At 39.4% G+C, this 22,566-nt stretch overlaps 1 protein-coding gene across 5 annotated transcripts in view; it reads left to right on the forward strand.

Annotated features, from left to right (window-relative positions):
- The window catches only part of LOC111154393 (discs large MAGUK scaffold protein 2), a 1,367,735-nt gene that overhangs the window by 652,951 nt on the left and 692,218 nt on the right, over positions 1 to 22,566 (forward strand). For 4 of the 5 annotated variants that reach the window (XM_022513932.1, XM_022513933.1, XM_022513930.1 and 1 more), the window contains one exon: positions 10,141 to 10,194. The exons of the other annotated variant lie outside the window; for it this stretch is intronic. In XM_022513932.1, coding sequence (XP_022369640.1) covers positions 10,141 to 10,194 — 54 coding nt within the window. The remainder of the gene's footprint in view (positions 1 to 10,140; positions 10,195 to 22,566) is intronic. 5 annotated transcript variants of the gene reach the window in all.

A 22,566-nucleotide genomic window follows, 5' to 3' on the forward strand; every position in this document is an offset into this window, starting at 1 on the left:
CAGCATTATTTACAATAGCCAAGATGTAGAAGCAGCCTAAGTGCCCATCAGTTGATAAATGGATAAAGATGTGAGATATATATAGATATAAATAAAGATATACATATACATATATATATAATATTTAATTATATATAATATAAGTATAATTTTATTCAGCCATAAAAAAGAATGAAATCTTGCCATTTGCAATGACATGGATGGAGCTAGAGAGTATTATGCCAAATGAAGTCAGTCAGAGAAAGAAAAATACCATATGACTTCACTCATATATGGAATTTAAGAAACAAAACAACCAAAAGGGGAAAAAATAAGAGAGAAAGCAAGAAACAGACTCTTCATTATAGCGAGCAAACTGATGGTTACCAGAGTGAAGGGGGTGGGGAATATGTTAAAAAGGTGATGGGGATTAAGGAGGGCACTTGTGATGATGAGCACAGGGTGATGTATGGAATTGTTGAATCACTCTGTTGTATACCCGAAACTAACACATTTTTAAAAATTTAATATTAAAAAAATAAGAGTGATACCTGGCTCCACTAGTTATTAGTCTAGTGACCTTGGATAAGTTGCATTATAAGTCTATGCCTCACTTTTGCTATCTGGATAATAAGCATAATGATAGCATGTAATTCATAAGCTTGTAATGAGGAGTAGAAAAGAATGAATATAAACAACCTGTGTATGATAGGCATAGAAAAGTCTTTCAGTTTTTAACTGTCCTTAATTTACATGTCACGCTTCAGACTAGCGTAGTCTGTGGTGCATGGCAAGTTCCAGATGCTTCCATCCACAGCATCAGTGGTACAAGAGTAGTCACCAGGGGGCAGTGTACAGTTTACCCCTTTGTACCCATTTCACCTAAACTGTGGGCTCATGGGTTTCTCATGAGTCCTATCTCTTGTTGCTATGGCTCTAGTTTTAAAGGTCTAAAAACCCATTAGCAAATATCTTTGAGTGTATTGTAATGTCAAGCACTGATGGTAGCTAGGTGGGGGAGGCTGGTTAAGAGTCCCACCATCAAAACAATTACAATTTCAGCAAGGAGATACAAATATCACACATGAATCAGTTAGCCATCTACATGTATAAGAACAGAAAGAAACGGTCATTAAGAATGTCAGAGCTTAGTGCTTTTGCATAATTTCTTTCCTTTAACATTTGTAATTCAGTGCGAATGGAAATAATACAACTAATGTGTGTTTTTAAATTTGGAAGGCAGGACGGTTAGATAGATTGAGACCTGTAGTCAGGATTGAGGAAACTTTCATGGAAAGTCAAGGGCTTTAGATTGTCCTTCAAGGATGGATAGAATTTGGATAGCTAGATAAGAAAGGGGACCATGATTGATTCATGATATAAGAGAAAGAAGAAATGGAGACAGTATCTCATGATAGATATGAGGAAGGCGTGTGCTTCGAGTCGTGAGACTCTTGACTTAATGGAAAGAAAGGAGAGGGAAGGGAGTGAATAGTATCCAAGTACTGAGCCTACTGTGTGCAAGACCTTCATCCAGGTGCTACAGAAGACTCTAGCCCTACCTTAGCCTAATGAACCAGGCTGACAGTTTGCTTAGAATTCTGGTACCTCGGTGTGGAAAACACAACTATGCTGCTGAGATTATAGCTCTTTGGTGGTTTAGCAAAAAGGAACAGATGGGATCCATGTGGATCTTTCCAGGAATAGCACCACATGGAGTGAATCAGTGAATTAAGTATGTGTGGTTGTATGGCATGGGGCACATTGACTAAACCACACTTGAGATTTGAGCTAATGACTCCATTTTTCGTGCGATCTCCAGAGAGTATTTGCATAAATAAAGCAGTTAGGTTTGTAAATCCTCAGTGTGAATCAGTGGAATTTGTGGCAGAAATGGAGAAAAGCAAGGGATTTAGAGTCCAAGGACCTGGGTTTGAATCCCAGCCTCCTCTTCTCTAGCTGTTTGACGTTAGGAAATTCACTGAATCGCTCTGCGCCTTAGTTTACTTATCTATAAACAAAGAAAAATTCCACCAGGTTCTCCGGGTTCTTGTGAGGAGTAAACAAGGAGACACAGGTAAAAAGCTTATCGTATTTGCCTGGCACGCAATGGGTATTTGCTCAATCAATGTTAGTTCCCTCTTTTTGTGGAAATTGAATGATCTAATGTATATCAACACATTCTATAAGTTATAAAGCATGGTATTTGAGGTCAGTGTAATGCAGTTACCAATTTGAGTTTTAGTGATGACCTGAAGTTTGGTGAGTCATTTATTTTTGCCTTTTATACCAAGTGTAAAGAGGTATGTGTCAGGGAGCTAGATCGAAACCCAAAGAACCCTCATATCTAGTAGTTCCAGCAACTTTTACCTCTTATTCTAAGTGGAATTAATTCTAGAGAAAACATAAAGAAAAGTCTCTTTGGTTCCAGGTCTCCACTTTTCTGTTCCCTACTCTGCAAGCTAGCCCACCTTTTCTGTACCAAGGATAGAGGTACCTACCTCAGCCTACTTACTTGTGGCCTTTAGGATATCATGTATTTTCTGCAAAGTATTACACTACCTTGTATTTTAAGGGAGGATCAAGCAGGTAGGTTAACACTTCAGTCCAAAGGGATAAAAGACTAATGGTGTGTTTTCAAGGATCCATGAGGGAAGTCGTGTTAACTAGCACAGGCTTCTGGAAACTTACCAAACCCAAGCAAATGTTTTGTGGTTGTTTATGAGTTACCCACATAGGAACCAGACTTCCAGGTTCGACTCTTGGCCCTGCTGTCACCAGTTAGATGGCCTGGGGGGCAATGGGTAACACCTCGGTGCCTCAGTTTTCTGTAAAGTGAAGATAATCTGATTTATATTATTGAGAGTTCAGGCAGGCAGAGTTGAATTGAATTCAGGCCGAAGATGAATCTGCCATTTTTTCCCATCATCCTTTTTTAAAATTATTAAATATTTATTATTTATTTGTTTGTTTGTTTGTTTCAGAGAGACAGAAAGAGTGCCCGTGGTGGGAGGGACTGAAGGGAGGGGAAGCAGACTGCCTGCTGAGCAGGAGCCAGAAGTGGGGATCCATCCCCAGACTGGGAGATCATGTCCTAAGCCAAAACCAAGAACCTGATGCTCAACCAACTGAGCGACCAAGCACCCCTTTTTTCCCCCAGTGTTCCAAGCTAGGCTGATAGTTAGTTGGTTGGATAGCTATCTGTGCATTTTGTTAAATGTTAGGCAGAGGGGCCAAGGTCTTTGCTTCGTCCAGAGTTGTTCCCCTGAGACATCCTGCATCATCATTAACCTCCAAACAATTAACTGTTCATTCACCCACCACTCTGTTATTGCCTGAGTGTCCTTACTGGTGTACATGGTTGGGGGGGGGTTATGTCACTGAAGGGTAAGGGCAAAACAGGGTACAGACTAGAACCACGTGGTGCTACTGATGACTCAGAGCTCTCCTGGATCAAACTGCATGCACCCGGTTGGTCTTGTAGAGAGAAAATATGAAAAAGAAAAGAAAATCCAGGAAAACAAAAACAGCCACAGTAATAAATAATATAAACTTACATCTGTGGAATATCTCTCTTTTCACTTCACATGCATTATTTCTCCAGCTAACTTCTCGGGAAATAGGTTAACTGGAAAATAGTGTTGTCCCATTTTTTAAGTGGGGGTAAGGGACTTAGAAATCCTCTGAGGATTGGGGAATTGAATCTGAGTCAGTACGGTGAGAAATTTCTCATCAGACAGTGAAAGAGGAGCCAGCAACTTGCAAGACAGAAAATAACTGCATTCCATCATGTAGCCTGGAAAAAATCAGCAGAGGGAATCAGGAGATGGTGGTGGTTAATCAGCATGAGATCTGGGGCTAGAAAGATGTGGGCTTGAAACCTGGTTGTGGTCCTCTTAGATGTGTGATATTAGGCAAGTGACTTAGATACTTGGAGCCTCCCTCCCTTCCTTTCTTCCTTTCTTCTGTCTTTCCAAATGGAAACAATAATGTTTTCCTTAAAACATTTTGAGAAGTAAATGCACTGATGCATCTTAAGAATTTACCAAAGCCTTGGGAACATAATAGTAATTTAATATATGCTTAACAGTTTATTCTTGTTCTTGTTGTTGTTGTTATCCTGTCTTCAGTTTTGATATTAAGCAGTTATGAGATCTGGGGCATGCCACCTGCTTTCTGTTTCCATTTCCATATTTACAAGGTGAAAGGTAGAATTAAATGACACTTAAGGTCTCAGCTTAAAGTTTTATAATTCTAGAGTAGATTTGTTTCTTTTGTTTCTCTCTCACTCTCATTAATATGTCTTTAATAAGTTATTTACCAAAACTTTTTCCTTGGAGCTTACTCAGAAAAATCCCGATTGAGTCAACTAAGCTATGCCTGTGCCATTAACCTGTTCATATGATACACAAGGGCCCAGTAACTGGGCCAGAGTGAGGTGGGGAGGGCTCTGGCCCCAGCCAGGATCCACATGGATGTATCTAACTTTGTTTTGAGCTGGCCTCTGACTTGTTAGTGAAAGTTAGAATCCGAAGAGCTCTGATAAAGTCCAGTTCCATTCTGAGAGGCAGTAGAGCACAATTATCAAAATTAACTCTGAGCTAGACTGTTTAGGTTTGAAGATGGTCTCTTTACCATATGTATATGGCCGTGGGAAAATTACTAACTTCTACTTCTTCATTTGTGAGCTGAGAATAATGGTACCTGACTCACTAGGTTATGTGAAGATTGAATAAATTAATTGATACAAATAGGTGTGATATAAATGCTTGACCTTATTATTATCCACCCCAGTGTTAATTCAGAAGGTCCAGGTGTGGCTGGGTCAGGATACTCTGAGATTTCAGAGTGATGATGCTTACGGACAATTGCAGGTTCCTGGTTAACCCTTCACGTAGGAGTAGGACCCTCTCTTCCCTAAGGATGTGGAGCTCTAGCTCAACAGATTATGAGACAGGAGAGGGAAGATAGGGTTTCATGTCTAGTGGAGAACAAAAGGTAGGAAATTGAGGTAGAAGTCTCCCCCACGCCAACCATATCACATTTTTTAAATTTCCAGAATGGGCCAGTATAGTGGAGGATTAGGGGGGAAACTTGAAACAAAATAAAGTTATCCTGAGTTCAATCCTTAGCATACCAACTCAGTATTTAATGTTAGAGATCTCACTTCAGACCTGACATGGGTAGTAACTCCAATATTCTACTCTGTGGTTAGAATGAGGACATGGTCTGATTGGGGCTCAGCCTAATGTGTGAATTGTGTGTGTGTGAATTGTGAAGCTAGACTATTAATAACCTTGTAGCAACTGACCTAAGCCAGCTAATTTCTATCTACCTGGAACTTTGGGGATCTTTAGCTGTCTCAGGGAAGTCACATGCATAGATTCCATTGTGTTTCAATTTGTCATGCCATACCATATATGAAAGTCACTTATAGGACCTGTGTTACTTCTTGCACACTCAGGAGACTTGGCTTTTAAGCCCGAGAAGATAAACCAAAGATACTGTGCCCCAAAAGCAGCTGACATGTTATTCTTGCCATATTTTACCTCCTACTTGTTTTGGCTTGACAACACTTGCCTTCAACTGGCCTGTTCCAGGTCATTTGAAATCCCTGCACAGTTCCTAACCCATCTGTGTTACTTTCGGTTTCTGCTGTATTTAGGTTCCTTGACTGTGTGGATTTCTCTCCTTTTCCACTTTGCTTCTTTTTTTTTTTTTTTTAAAGATTTTATTTATTTATTTGAGAGAGAGACAGTGAGAGAGAGCATGAGCGAGGAGAAGGTCAGAGAGAGAAGCAGACTCCCCATGGAGCTGGGAGCCCGATGTGGGACTCGATCCTGGGACTCCAGGATCATGACCTGAGCCGAAGGCAGTCGTCCAACCAACTGAGCCACCCAGGCGTCCCTCCACTTTGCTTCTTAAAAGTTTAAATATAGACCCAGATTCAATCTTGTGGCCTTCTCCTGGTTAACCTACACTGGTCAGATGGAAACTTCCCAGAGTGTGCTCTTTGGCTGACTGGCTGTTGTGCCTTCCTTGCCTGTACCTTGCTTGACCTGGCTTCCTGACTATCTGACTTGGTGAACACTCTCCCATATATGTCAGAAGTATTTCTCAAATCTAGCACTTAGCAAATATCAAGAAGTAACCACATCAGTCAGAATCAATGAACTGGGGGTGTCCGGGTGGCTCAGTGGGTTAAGCCTCTACCTTCGACTCAGGTCATGATCTCAGTGTCCTGGTACTGAGCCACATGTCAGGCTCTCCACTCAGAGGGGAACCTACTTCCCTTTCTCTCTCTGCCTACTTGTGATCTCTCTCTCTCTCTGTCAAATAAATAAATAAAATCTTAAAAAAAAAAAAGAATCAATAAACCCCTTTGATAATTTGCATTCATTATGTCAGATTCTTTTTTAGTTACATTTTCTTGGTGGCAAACAGCAGGAACTTAACTTTTACTAGCATAAACAAAGTTATTGATATAATTTGAAGAGGGCTGGAACTGATGAATAACTTGATCTAACAACTTAAATTTTTCAGTGTTCTCTCTATTGGCTTCTTGCTTCTCTACAATTAGCTTTATACTTCCCTCTTGCTTTAAACTGACTTTCTCCATATAGAAGAGAATGTAATATAAAACGCAAACCATTTGTATTTCATAGTTTGGGCCGCCTAAGAGAGATTGATTTTCTGCTAAGTCACTAGTTTGATTTAGGGGTTCAATTAAATAGAATACCCAATATGGAAGGAGATTGTGTATACAGCAGGGCAGTACACATTGTAGAGATAAAGCTTAGAGGAACAACAAAAGTAACTAGGAAATTGGTTTGTATTAAGAATCTGAACCACACTTGATCAAAATGGCATGGACTCACATGATTTCAAAAGTGAGAAAAGAAACAGAAGCCAGGATGACCCAAGGGGAGATCTGAAATTAACAACTGGTGAGAAGAGCACACTCATGGGCCAGACTTAGAATTCGACTGCATTCTGTCACCACTTGGGATTTTTATTCTCTGCTGATACGTGCCATTGAGAACCATGAGGATTCCAAGAAGCTTCTGTGAAAATAGTCTGGAGAGGACTGTGAGGGTGCTGGAGCCACGATATGGGAGATCTGATCTTCTGAGAGCCGGATGTAGCAGCCCAGTGGGATACAGAACAGCCAACCATGACATCTCCTTGGTGATCAAGCCAGGGCTTTGCCAATGTCAGATGTATGTGCTGTGTCTGTGGATTCACACATTCCATACATTCTGTTTCTTAGTGACTTTAATATATACAGGCATTAATGGGGGATTCTGGACCTTTCTAAGTACCAGAAAGGAGCAATGAGCTGTCCACATAACATAGATCGTACTTTACAACATCTAGAATCAGCGGTTATGGAATAATCATTATTTTGTAAAAGCTGGACAGTTAAGAAATAGGGGCAGGTTAAGGAAAGAAAGTGACAGTGGATATTGGAAAAGTAGTCACAGTCTTGTTGGCACCAGAGGAGATTTTGGAGTTATTCTAGAAATGTTCTCCTGAGCTTACAAAGAGGCATGACTTTCCTTTATACCCGCACCTATACTTTGTAGCTACATTTAGTCAATAATTCCTAAGTATTTAATGAGATCCTTCAGTATACCTAAGTGCTGTGAAGAATTCTAGGAAAGCATACAATCCTTGTCACTTTTTAAATATAGAGTCCGATTAGAAGAACCAAATCTACATATATGAAACAGAAAATAGCAGCATAAACAGATGAAAGTGATAAATGGCATCATGTAAGAAAGGGGTTTCCATACAAAATTTATTCCTAGACAACATTAATGTAATTTATAACAAGAAAAACAAAAGTAAGATGGGTTGAATTCAATTGATGCATAGTTATTGATTAAACTGTAATAGATAGTAGGGGAAAATATAAATATTGGGTGTGATACTTGGAAAGCTTTTAGTCTGGTCAAGGAGACAAGGCCCAAATGTTTTGGGTCATCCTGGGAACCAATTAGAAAGCATGGAAGAGAGAGAGTCAAAACTGAAACACAGACTAGGAGGACAATACCAGTGACCATTCCGGCATCACCAGATTGCTTTCAATGTCTGGCATATGCAAGACCTTACAGAGCCTGCAGAGTGGCTTTGCTTTGCCTCAGTCTCATATGCTGCTCTAACTAGAGATCTTCAATCACTGCAGGACACTTGCAATGAGCCACCTAGATACAGCTTAGGGTGGAAAAATGGATTTTGAGGTCAGAAAGGCCAGTGTTAAATCTAAGCTCTCATTTTCTCTGAGCCTCTGTTTTCTCATTTATAATGTGGGTACAGTGATAGTGATGCTTCATAATAAGGTTTTGTGGAAATTAAAGAGGATATGTGTGTGCATTCTCATACATGGGCAAGTAATATCGATTTAATAAATAGTGCTTCACGTAGTCTAATCTTTAGTTTTCTTTAGTGCAATTATAGCCAACAACATAGCATTGAAATCTCTGGCACATAAACTGTTCACAAATCATTTGGTAATATATTCTTACAGTAGTTCATCTTTAGGGACAGTAATAATAATGTTTAACATTGATTCTGAAATTTAAGTTTACAAAGCATGTGAAATATATCACCTCACTTATTCTTCAAGCAATGCTTTCAGAAGGTGATCATCTCCATTCCCATTCTACAGAGAAGGAAAAAATGAGGCAAAGGGAGTTAGTGTAATTGCCCCCAGATCATACCATCAAGAAGTTGCTCAGTCCCCAACATGTATAATCAGGAGGTTGCCAAACCAAACTCAAGCCCAGGTTTTCTGATTGTAAACCTCCTGTTCTTTTCCCTATACCACAGGCCCATAAGCACTGTGTGTGTATGTATTTGGGGCTGGGGTTTTTTTTTTTTGGTGGGATCCAGTGGAAACTGTCTTTCTCCTATTCACCCTAAGGTACTTGTTTTTAGGAGTTAATGAATAAACTGTGAACATCTAGCTGACCCACCATGTAGATATGTAGACCAGGGTCCTGCTCTTAATGCCCAGTGTGTTGTGTTAAAGCATGGAATTTTGTGTTGTGAAATCTGCTGGATTGCCATTTGTTTTATCATTCTATTAGGATTCCACAAACACAGATTGACATTAAAAAGCTGTTAACTCTGTTAATTCCAGAGGGCACAGCTAATGAAATGTCCCGAAAGTTGAGCACTTGCCAAAGCCACCATGTCTTATAGGACAGCTCTTGATTAATCATGATGAGAGTATTTCCTCTATCTAAATGAAATCTGCAATTTGGGAAGGAGATTAAAGATCCTGCAGGGGATGAAGGAGAAAATGCTGTGAAAATTCTAGAAACTAGGAAATAAAGATAGGTCTACTCAATATTCATGAAGTCAGATTGGTGGATGCAAATAGATCGCAATCTCTTATTTGCTAATGACTTGGCTTGTAGCACTTCTGTATCAGTTTTACACAGTTTCCTGCTCAACTTTAAAGAGAATGACTGCAGTTTGTACTAATTTCCTTTTAAAAAAATTAGCATACCCAATATGATTTTATGCCATCTTTGATGATTTTTAATTTCCTCTTGAAGGATTTCTAAGGTAGGTGTTCAGAAATGCATACATGACCAAAGATAGGATAAAGAGTACATAATAGGTAAGCATCTATAAGATTTCAATGAGTGACTCGAGAGGAAAAAAAAAAAAAGATGTCAATGAGTGAACCTATTTTCAACATATTCTAAAAAGGCAGTTTAAAGAGAAGGATTGCAAATGCTGGCTTGGGTTTAAGTTTGCTGCCATGAGAGAGAAGTTAAATTTATTTTGTACAGCTATTTTATAAGGAAATGCTATATGTTTTTAACTGTCACCCAATTTATTAGAAATTCTTACCTCATATGCAGCTCAAATCCTCACCTCCTACTGTTGAGCAGAATTCAAGAGAAAATGAGTAGAAGTGCAACTGCTTACTTCATTTCATCATATAGCAAATGCAGCAAACACATATTTGAAGGAGGAGGTTGTAGCAAACGTCAGGGTATTTCATGTATCCCCCAAAACCCTGACACAGTGCCTGTACAGTTCCTCAAGAAATGCTTTTGAACTCTGTTAAGTCTGTTTAACAGATCCTATCTCAAAATAGACTACTTTTTTATTTAATTTGTTTTTTCTGTTTCTCTTTTTCAGGCCAGCCCTGCTCCTATAATTGTCAACACAGATACTTTGGACACGATTCCTTATGTAAGTAACATTTTTATAAGATTTTCTTTACAAATTATGTTGGAACTTAATCAGCTAAATATAAAATTCAGTACATATTCAGTTTTATCCAATCCAGATAATCTGAACTGTATAGGATGAGTTTTTTGAGTTTTGTTTTGATATCTGTTAAATCTCAGCTTAGTCATGCAAATAGTTACCTCTTTCATTCACTGTTTTCTAAAGCACAAGGACACATCATGAGAAAAGGAAAAAAAGAAGTCGATTATATTCAAATAATGTTAGTTTCCTAGGTGTTTTCCTGAAAAAATAATGAATTGCTTATAGAAGAGATGGATAAACTTTTTTGGGTCTCTTAGTAAAGGGATACTCAAATCAATTTCTATGGCAGGGCTGAGAACATAAGTAAGCTATCAGTAAATATTTAATGGATTTTGCTGGGCTTCTAACGAGAGTTGTAACAAATTTTGGTGAGAGGTGGTCTATCTATACATAATGAGACCTGTGGTTTTATGAAAGCCTGAAGCATGAGATAGGTGTGAAGATCAAGCAGGGCAGTAAAGTTTGGGATTCTGTACCTGAAATACACCACCTATAAGGGCCAAACTTCTTGACAACAAAGTCTGGCAGGGGCAGGAGAGATTGGGGGGTGGCAACAGTCCACAATGTGGGTAAGTGGTTGACATCATGGAGGCCCAACAAGGCTTTCTGAGCCGCCCTGGCTAATGGATAGAGAATAGTGATTGGGGAAGATGCGACAGACACAGATGCATGCAGAGAGAGAATTTGAAGCAAGGAGAAGGACTGCAGGGATAACAGATGAGAACAGATTCCTAGTCTTTGATTAAATGAATAAAACTAGTGAAGCAATTGAAAGAGTACCTGGCACAAAGGAAATGCTTGGTAAGCATCAGCTATTCTGAATCTCAGACCCCCACTCAACCTCAAATGCCTACACAGAGCAAGTAACACAGAAATACATAGGGCAGGGGGCGTGGGGACGGTAGGAAATAGAGAGCACGTGGCCTTCCAAAGGGGGCAGCTGCCACTTGGCTCCAGTGGGTGGTACCAAGGGGGAAATGAGGACCAAGTGCTGCCAGGTCATCCCATTTTTCCAGAGAAGTTGTAAATTTGAATTTTTATGTAAAATTTTTGGAATTTTTAAATACAGGCAGCTGATTTTCTGAAGTTCATACACGGTGTGCCAAAGTGTGTCCAGTCCCGAGGCTGCCCTTTGGGAGGTATCTGCCTCAAAGGAACTGGAGATCCTGAGCAGGTCCTCCAAGCCAGGACTCACCCCCAGGGGAGCAGAATGCTAGAACTGGAGTACAAGGTTGGGACTTGATTACAGGAACAAGTGACTAAAACTGGGACACAGGGTCAGGACAGGAATAACAGAAGCTTGACTTGATGCTGACTCACCTGAGCTACTGAGCTTCTTAAATCTTTCTGAACAAGAGTCATTTAGGGTCAGACAAGAAATGGGTTAAAAGCTCACTGGTAGGAATCAGCGGCCCCAGCTGAGGAAAGAAAAGGACTCAGAAGGCAGCAAAGCAGTACGTTAAAGACACATAGAATCCACTATTCTATCTCTTACTCTCCCTATCTTCCTTCATTTATCAAACATTTATACTGGGATTACGGTACATCTGACACTAAGCGCTTGACAAATATTAACTCGATCCTTAAAACAACCCTATGAGATAGGTTCTATTACTTTCTCTATATTATAGGTAAGAAAACTGAGTCATAAAGCGATTAAGTAACTTTTTCAAGTTTGCGTTAGTGGCAGAGCCAAGAATGAACCTGGGTAGCCTGGCTAAAGAGTTTCAGGTCTTACTTAACTCCTGTCATGTAGTTGCTTCTGTTTCCTTCTCCCCTCCCTTATTTTCTGCCTCTCATTGTGGGAAAAAAGCATGCTTTCTCCTCTGCCATAGGTGGCTTTGGGTGGAAGACAACTTGTCACAGAGGCTCCAATACCTTTGGGGTACGGAACCATGTATATTAAGGAATTCTGTATTTATACTCTAGTTAGTTTTTTGCTATATCCATTGGCAAAAGCAGATGAGCAGTGCTTTAAAGTAGGCATTAAACACAGAGACTTGATTTTGTAAGTAGGACTGCTTTCTTGTGGTAGATCTGTATTATTTCAAAACCTTTTATTAGGATTCTCATGCCTTAACTGCCAGATGCCCTCATGTACAAATAATTTATCAATAGAATCTAAGGATTTTGGGTAGACATGCTTGATTGATAACCCAACTAATCGGCTAGTAAAATCAGCCACATATAACAAATTAATCAAATTGCTTTCTATTCCCTAAATATAGACTTTGTACATGACTTCTTCATGGCCTTCTTCAAAGGCCTTTTATTTTTTAATCATTTTTTAATTGTGTTACGTTAGTCACCATAAAATACATCATTAGTTTTTGATGCAGTGTTCCAAGATTCATTGTTTATGCACCACACCCAGTGCTCCATGCAATACGTGCCCTCCTTCATACCCACCACCAGGCTCACCCATCCTACCGTGCCCCTCCCCTTTAAAACCCTCAGTTTGTTTCTCAGAGTCCACGATCTCTCATGGTTCATCTCCCCCTCCGATTTTTCCCCCAGTTCAATTTTCCTTTCCTTCTCCTAATGTTCTCCATGTTATTCCTTATTTTTTAATCTTTAATATTTTTGTACTTAATGCAAAACCTCTTTGAGCTTCCTTAAGAGTAGGATCTTTAGAGAGGTTTGCTGAGTAGCTCAGTATGGTGAAAATGTCCCAAAGTGTCCCCTGGCAATGTATTCTTCAGCAACTCATTTAATTTTTCTGGATCCAAATTAATCTTTAAAACAGGAATTACAACACCTACCTCAGAAGTGGGTGTGGGGATGAAATGAAATTATGTGTGCAAAATCATGCTTTGTTAACTTGTGGTTCATAGGTGTGTGTTTATAATTTTATTTAAATAATAAAAACTTATTAGGTAACACATGCTAGATCCTGAGAGAATGGTAAATATGACTGTCTTTCCCCATATGTGAGTACATCGTTTATTAAAAATGGCAAACTTAGTACATAGCCATTAATGTAGATATACTCTGGGTCTTGGCATGGGTCCAACTCTCCTCTTTGTTCCTGACTCACTGGGTAACCTTGAACAAATCACTGTTCCATTTGCAGGCTATTTTCTCATTCCCCAGTGTTCTATACTTTGTTTTCCTCTTTTCTTTCTCATGTTCTAGTTGTTCACATAATTTCAGATCTATTTAATGAAAAAACGATCTCAGAGCTCCCCAGAGCATTTCAGTCATGTTGCATAAGAACATTTCCTTTTTTTAACAATATTACCTAAATGACAAATTTTAACATATATTACCATCTTTCTTACAAATAATTTCATTGCAAGTAAACATATTAATTTTGCCAATTAGCAAGTTTGAGTTTAGAAATACATTGTCCTCATGGAAACAATTCCTTGGCATGCATGCAAACAGCATATGAATAGAAGAAATCTGTGGTCAAAGGACATTTTTCATAAAGGCACAAAAAATATTTAAAGAGATATCTGCCCTTTTTTTAGGACAGTAAGTTAAGGGTTATTAGAGCTTCTAAAGTGTCTGCCATTAACAAAGAAGGGGTCAGTGAGGTTCTTATGTAAAAATGCTTCAAATAAACTCATTCCTGCATGTTGTCATGATATTGTAAGGTTGAATAGGACCTTACTTGCGGTACAGTCCCCCCTCTCTTGCAAAGCTGGAACCCCTACATGAAGATTAAAATCATTCAAGGAAAAGCAAAGAAAGAAAAAGCAAATTGCTATTTCAACACTGTAGTTTACATTTTTCCCTCCATCTTTTTATTATTCCCTATTACATGTTAAATATTATCTTATGATAGATGCTGAAAATACTTGTTCTTAGAGAGTTCTGGGGGCTCCAATTAAATTATGAGCCTGCATATGATCTGTATGTCTACATCCCTGAAGACTGACTTAGTAAAAAGGTAGCATGACGCCCTCTCAGTACTCTGCAGCCAATAGACACGGAGGCCTCCTCTCCTGACATACTTTGCCCCTCAGTAGACCTGTCAGACTCCTATACTGAACAGCATCCAAACCAACCCCAGTCTTTCTACTTTAGAAAAATAAAATTGAGCAGAGAGATTCTAGGATCCTTTTCTCTTCATTCTTCTCCGGACATCATTTCATAGTGGTTATATTTTGACTTGTTTTCTGGAAATATGCTGTGGGAAGTGGTATACTCAAGAACCATGAGTTTTAAATCTTGTTAAGGAACTTGGGATCCAATGAATGCAAACCTCTCATTTTACAGATACAGATATTCGAGCCCAACCAGTAAATGGTAGAGCTTGGTCTATCATTTACTTTTACTCCACATAAGAGTCAGTTTTTGGTGGGCAGCCAATAACCACATAATCAGTGGCTCATAACAATAAGTATTTATTCTCCCGGAAGTGTCTGCTGGTTGGCTGGGCCAGCTGCTTTAGGCTGCCGGTTACCAGGTTAGCTAGGGCATCTCTGCTTCACATGTTTCATTCAGGGGCCCAGAGGGGGGACAGTACTACCCAAAGGATATTCTTTTCATTGTGATGGCCAAAGCACAAGAGGACAAGCCCAGGCACAAACACAGTTGAGAGCTATGTTCACATCACATCTACCAACACCCCACTGGGCAAAGCAAGTCATATTGCCAAACTCAAAGTAGAAGAAAGAGTGACTATTTGCTAAATGAAAAACAAAGTTACTATACCAAAGTCTTAAATAAAAGGGCTAAGAATTTATGTATGTACTTTGTAAGGAAAGCAGGTACAAAAGAACGAATCTTATGCTTTAAAAATATTAGTAGGTCAATGATAATAAACAATTGAAGTGTCAAAGGGACCTGGTTCAACTGATATGGGAAGTGAGTGTCTAGATTATTAAGGATGTTTAAGGGAAACTATTGAGATATAAAAGAAAACTCTAGCAAGTACTGACAATATAATGACCTTACTTTTCTTTGAGACACTTTGTTGTCTGAAACTTTGCTTCCAGAAGTAGAAATAATAATGGAGACAGGGGATTTGTTCCAGAAATTCCAGGACTGAGGCTTGGAAAATCTCCCAAGAAAGTAAGGGAGTAAGAGAAGTAGAGGAGAGAAGAAAGAGGAATTAGGTTATGAAAACAAAACAAAACAAAACAAAAAAAACAAAAACAAAAACAAACAAACAAAAAAACATGAAAAGGTCCTTAACAGTATCACCCACTGTATTTGACTTCCAAGATCATTTAAATAAAAGTTATTTGAAAACAGTCATAATATCCTTAAAGTATTATCAGGGAGGGTTTTTTTTTGTTTTTTTTTTTGTTTTTAATTTTATTTATTTGTCAGAGAGGGAGGGAGAGAGAGCGAGCACAGGCAGACAGAATGGCAGGCAGAGGCAGAGGGAGAAGCAGGCTTCCCGCCAAGCAAGGAGCCCGATGTGGGACTCGATCCCAGGACGCTGGGATCATGACCTGAGCCGAAGGCAGCTGCTTAACCAACTGAGCCACCCAGGCGTCCCAGGGAGGTTCTTTTTTTTTAAAGATTTGTTATTTATTTGACAGAGAGAGAGAGAGAGAGTGCAAGCAGGGGCAGGAGCAGAGGGAGAGGGAGAGGGAGAAGCAGGCTCCCCACTGAACAACGAGCCCAATGCATGGCCTGAGGCCAGGATCCTGGGACCATGACCCGAACTGAAGGCAGACACGCTGAACCAACTGAGCCACCCACACACTCCTATCAGGGAGATTTTTGTAGAGAACTTTGAAAGTGAAAGTTCATTGGCTGTAGACATGACTTCACTTCTGGGACAGAGGACCAGAATGTGGTCTTGAGGGAATAAAACAGCCCAAGAGAAGTTGACAGTGTAGTAAAGAGTGTTGAGAAGAGTGGGGGATAAGAGAAAATAATGGATGATGTGGGTTCAGGGACATAGAGAAACAATCAAATTAGCAATGAGTTTCATTCCAGAGCCAAAGAATGGACTTGAAACTAAGAGGTGTTGTTAAGCAAGGTTTAAATGGCATTTCTGATTGATTCCAGCAGCAGGAAGCTGGGGGTAAGAGCTCTCTGAGGAGGAAGTTGCTGTATTGCAGAAGTGGGATGACCAAGCACTTGGTCACAGAGCTGGGCAGTTAGACATTAATTCCTCTGAGTCACTTTGTACAATAACAGGCCCTTGTGATTCAGGCTACTATTCACTCTTAATTGGATAGTTCTCCAGAATTATCCATGAAGAGAGAGGAAGCAGAATTATGTTTGTTTCTTTGAACCATTTAATAGTGACTAATAAGGTTTAGATATTTTAGAAGACTTTGCTGATTTTAATTTAACTTTATCTTTCAGCAAACAAGTTTATTTCTTTGTTGTGTTTCTTGTGTTTTTTCCCCCCATGAACACTGGTAAAATTATATTGTTGATGTTTTTATCTGTTGGGAATATAGTATTATCTAAAACTAAAAAATCCTTACCAACCAGAAAACAGCTTAATTTTGGCTTAAACTGTGCCCGTGAGACAGTAAGACTTTAGCAACAGAGGTAAAACTATCAATATTTATTCTAGAGTCAACCCTAGCCAGTCTAAATCCATTCCTTAGCTGCCACAATCAGCAGATCCCCTGCACTTCCACCTGTTGCTCTGCTCTGTAAAGGTAGAGATGGCACATGATAGCGCTTTTCAAATATTTGTGTGCATCAGAATGATCTGAGATCTTCAAATGCAGATTCTGATTCAGTCAGCCTGGGATAGGGCCCGAGAGTCCTCATTTCTCATTAGCCTCCAGGTGAGGCTGATGTACACCACACTTTGAGTAACAAGATTGTACAAGGAGAGAGGCTAGGATTTGGATTCGGAGTGACTGGGTTTTGAGCCCATCTCTGACAGTTAGAAGTTGGGTGGGTTTTGGTTAAGTCAAATTATCTACCTAAACCTGTTTTATCATTTGTAAATGGGAAAAAATAATATTTGCTCTGCAGGGGTTGTTATGACTACTCTTTCTAGTATGTAGAAGGTGGGCTTAATAAATGTTCATCACGAGAGTGAGGGCGATGGTGTGCCTTTGATAAAATGGAGCATTCCTTGGTTCGAGCTGGGACTACTGAGTCCAAAATGCAGATGTTGTATCTTGTTCAAAGTTAGATCACATAGGGGTTATGCTGATCCACTGGCCTACCTACATCTAGATCATTGCTCCTTGAAATGGACTTTTTAACTAGCAACAATTGTTATTACCTGGGACCTTGTGAATTCTGTGTTCACAGTATCTCCCTTTGGAGACCTACTAAATCACAGTCTGTATGTTTAACAAGAACCCTAGTGATTTGTATGCATATTAAAGTTTGAGAAGTATTGATCAATATGACCGAAACTTCTTTTTTGGCTTGGATCTTCTGTTTGTTCTTTCACTACACCTTTTGGCTTACCCTTGGGGCAGCTGTCCCTTTCACTCACCACCTTAAACATATGCATATTTGTATGAAAAAGGATCAATCCAATACAGTTCAACAAATTGACACAATTACCAACTACCTTGTCCTTGCTTCTAAACCTGTATTCTCCAAGACAGTAGCTACAAGTCTCATGTAATTATTGAAATTTAATTAAAAGAATATAAAATGAAAAAATTCAATTTCTCAGTTGTACTAGCTACATTTTAAGTGTTCAGTAGCCAACATGGCTAGTGGGTAATGTATTCAGCAGTGCAGGTATAGAATCTATCATTCCAGAGAGTTCTAAGGGACAAAACTGTTCTAGATAATAAATAATTAAAAATAAATAGAACTGGGGGAAGAAGCTAGGGTTTATCAAGGGACCACTATGTTCTACAAATGCTTTATATGTATTACCTAATTAATCATCAAAATTATCCTCTCAGCTTTTGTGAGTTGCTTTCATTTCCTCCTTTTTAGAGTAAAGTATTTTCAGATTCTCTAAGCAGTTATAACTCTCCTAGGGAGTTGTGTGCTATGTTCATACGAAAGACATGGAGGTGAATGCCAGCAATTACTGAAAGCCTTCTTAACAGTTCAGCAGTTCAAAACAAAACAAAAACCAAACCCTCCCCCCCAAAAAAAAACAATTCAGTGATTCATCATTTTCTTTTTGTGAAATTATAAAACTCCTATCCAGACTTACACGGATCTTTTAAAATCACAGGATAAATAGAAAACCTGACCTATTTGCCCATTCACAAACCTACTTTCATTTTTCCTCCCTGGGGTGGAGACCTTAGAGAAGCCTTAGAGAAGGCTGTTTGCTGGCCGTTTGCTGGCTACTCTTTGGGTACCTCCTCAACCATTGGGAGACCTCTACACAGGCTGGGTGGGGAAGGTGGTGACGAGAAAATATAGCAGTTTCCCGGGTGGAGTATGTGACTGATGGGTGAGAGTCACCACACAGGCCCTTCTTTCTTTTTGGGTAAAAGAGCCACTTTTGGTCCAAGGAGCTCAACCTGGCAGAGCAGGTTTAAGAACAAGGGAAAATAATTCTGAGAAATATTTAATATAATTTCTCTTTATAGAACTGCTACTCGAGATGTGGTCTGTGAACTGGTAGCATCCGTTCTTCCCAGGCAGGTTATTAGAATTGAAGAATTTCCCGATCTACTCCAGATCAATAGAATCAGAATCTCAGGGGATGGCCAAGGAATCTATGTTTTTACAAGCATCCCAGATAAATCTTATGCACACCGAAGTTTCAGAGATATAGTGGGGATCCCAGGAAGCTTCTGGATCCTGGACTGAAGTGGCGGTAAAGGGTGGGATAAGAAATACTATATAGAAGAAATAAAAAATAAAACTATAGGGATTCACAAAAGTACAATGGTAATACATTTAATGTTAACCTGAACCAGCATTTAATCTTGGTGCTGGTGGTGGTGTTAAATCACTTAGGATGCTCTTTATAAACATTGACTTTCACAGTCTAATAGAGTCTAGTGGACAATCCTTAGTTCTGGTAATGCTATTAAAACCCCCTTGCCATTCTCTGTCTGACTCATTCCTATACATCCTAAGGGATTCAGCTTAAATAATGCTTCTTCTGGGAAGCTGAGGTTAGGTGTGGTGCTCCTAATGTGTGTTTCCACTTCAGACTCATCCCTTTGGAAAAAGTTGTCACACTGCAATGTAACTGTTTGATGCCCAGTATTTCTTTCTAGAGTCTAAACTTCAGAAGCATGAGAAAACTTGTTCCATTTTTATTACTGTCTTACCTCTATAATCAGACCCATTTTTTGCTAGGTTGGTTGGAGGCTGAATGAATAAATGAATGAGATGTGAAGAAAATGCTTTAAGAGAATATGGTATAAGGAACCATCCCATTTGAGGAAGTCAAACCTGGCTCTTAAAGATTGAGTAAGATGTTTTCAGGCTGGGTGTGGAAAAGGCATTCCAAGAAGGAACTGTATGTACAAAGGTCAGAGGCCTGGAAACTCATATATAGTGGTTTCCATGAGGCTGAAACACAGAGCAGGCAAAGAGTATGAGGTTGGGAAGGCAGGGTTCAGTCTGACTGTGAAGGCCTTGTTTGCTTGATAAGGGATTTGGACTTCATCCTGTAGGCATAACCGGTACTATCATCTTCTCGTATTTTTAGAAATTTATAGACTTTTTTTTACCACTATGCCTCTAGGACCTTGGTTATGCCTGCCTCTGTAGCAGGTACCCTGAAATATATGTTGAATAAATAAAGCCAAGAAACAATATTGATCACCTAATGCCACAGACCCCAACCTTTCTTGAGTCTTTCCTATACTTTATCTCCCTGCCTTTGTTCACTCTGTTTTTTTTTTTTTCTATTTTATTTATTTGACAGAGAGAAATCACAACTAGGCAGAGAGGCAGGCAGAGAGAGGGGGGGGAAGCAGGCCCCCCGCGGAGCAGAGAGCCCGATGCGGGGCTCGATCCCAGAACCCTGGGATCATGACCCGAGCCGAAGGCAGAGGCTTTAACCCACTGAGCCACCCAGGTGCCCCTGTTCACTCTGTTAATCAGCCCAGAATATCTTTTCCTCCACACACATTTTTTTTTAAAGATTTTATTTATTTATTTAACAGAGAGAGAGAGAGAGAGAGATCACAAGTAGGCAGAGAGGCAGGAAGAGAGAGAGGGGGAAGCAGGCTTCCTGCCAAGCAGAGAGCCCAATGTGGGGCTCCAACCCAGGATCCTGAGATCATGACCTGCGCCGAAGGCAGAGGCTTAACCCACTGAGCCACCCAGGTGCCCCATCCACACACATTTTTTAAGATCTCATTGAACTGCTACCTCCAGCAGGAAGCCCTCATTATTTCCTCTACACAAAGTTTATGTCTTTTTCCTCTTTGATTCCATAGTATTTAACTTACAGGGGATTGCCTGAATTAGTGAAAAGAGGATGGATTCTGGGTTTGTTGTTTTTGTTTTTTAAGATTTTATTGATTGATTGATTTGAGAGAGAGAGAGAGAGAGCACAAGCACGGGGAGGGGTACAGAGAGGGGAAGAAGCAGGCTCTCCACTGAGCAGGGAGCCCCACACAGGACTCGATCCCAGGACCCTGGGAACATGACCTGAGCCAAAGGCAGATCCTGAACAGACTGAGTCACCTAGGTACCCCTGACTCTGTTTTGTTTTTTTTTTGTTTGTTTGTTTGTTTTTTGTTGTTGTTTTTTTTTATTCTACTATATAGTAGCTGAGTAACCTTGGAAAATTAACTTCTTTGGCCCTCTTCCCTCATCTGTAAGTAGAGAGAATAGTAACTCTCTTGCATGATGCATTATTTAGTATATACGTTCAGTTATATATAACAGAGAGCAAAATAACAGTGCTGTTGCAAGATAGAAATATATTTCACATATAACAGCCTGTAAGTCAATGGTCCAGAACTGAAATATCTGTTCTGTTCCACAAGTTCTTAAAGAGATGGGACCCAAAACCTTTATCTTCTTGCTCTACCACCCTTGGACATGGCCCTCGGGTGTATAGTCACCATGATGACATGTCAAGGAGCTGGTTAAAAGAAGTACAGAGTGATGAGCATTGTTTCTCCATTTAAAACATGATTTCCCTTTATATCTCAAGAATTAGAACTTAGGTGCAAAGCCGCACTTAGCTGCAGTGATAGATGGTTACATGTAATATCTATTGCTTGCAGTTCTACTACAGAGAATTAACCAAATGAAATAAAAACACTAATTCAAAAAGATATGTGCACCCCTATTTATTACAGCATTATTTACAATAGCCAAGATATGGAAGCAACCTAAGTCTCCACTCATAGATAAATGGGTAAAGATGTGGCGTGCGTGCACACACACACACACACACACATGCACACACACTGGAATATTACTCAGCCATAAAAAATAATGAAATCTTTCCATTTGTAGCAACATGAATGGACTTAGAGGATATTATGATAAGCGAAATAAGAGAGAGAAGGACAAATACCTTATGATTTCACTTATATTTGGAATCTAAAAAAAAACAACCACTAAAAAAACAAAAACAGTCTCACGAAAAGAACAAACTGGTGGTTATCAGAGGGAAGGTGGGGGAAGGAATGGATAAAATACATGATGGGGGTTAGAGTACAAACTTCGTTATAAAATAAGTCATGGAGGTGAAAAATACAGCATAGGGAATCTAGTCAATAATACTATAATAACATTGTGTGGTAACAGATGGTAACTATGCTTATCATGATGAGTACTGAGTAATGTATAGAATAGTTGAATCATTGTGTTGTACACCTGAAACTAATATAGCATTGCATGTCAACTTTACCCCAATAATAAATACTTTTTTTAAAAAGCCTTACAAAAGCAAAAGATAATCCCTGTGCTATCTTGTCTTAAAACTGTGTGTAGATCACAGAAATCCAATTATTTGCCACGCTTTGTAGTTCCTTTCCTGCAGAGACTAAATTCTCATGGATCATTCTAACCTTTTTTCTTACCTAATGCCAAATATTGTAGTACTCTAGTGAGTTGGAAAGCCCATTAAATTTGTTAGTATTTTTGCTGTAAAAAAATATTTTTTCTTTCTCACATATTTTGAAAGAAAATGCAGGCAGCGTATATGATAATGGTTAGTTGGGTGAGATCAAATAGAAGAAGGAGAAAAGAAGAGTGATCATTTAGTAAAAACGAAAATCAATAATGGAAATGGAGTAGAATAATAAAGAGTAATGCCTTGAAATATATTATCTTGCCTCAATTTTAAGTGTATTACTGAAATGAACCTAAGAAACCCTATTTTGGGGCACCTGGGTGGCTCAGTGGGTTAAGCCTCTGCCTTAACCCATTCAGGTCATGATCTCAGGGTCCTGGGATCGAGCCCTGCATCGGGCTTTCTGGTTGCAGGGAACCTGCTTGCCCCCATCT

The sequence above is a fragment of the Enhydra lutris genome, unplaced genomic scaffold (genome assembly GCF_002288905.1).
Source record: "Enhydra lutris kenyoni isolate GAN:26980312 unplaced genomic scaffold, ASM228890v2 scaffoldscaffold37, whole genome shotgun sequence".
NCBI classification, from domain to species: Eukaryota; Metazoa; Chordata; class Mammalia; order Carnivora; family Mustelidae; genus Enhydra; species Enhydra lutris.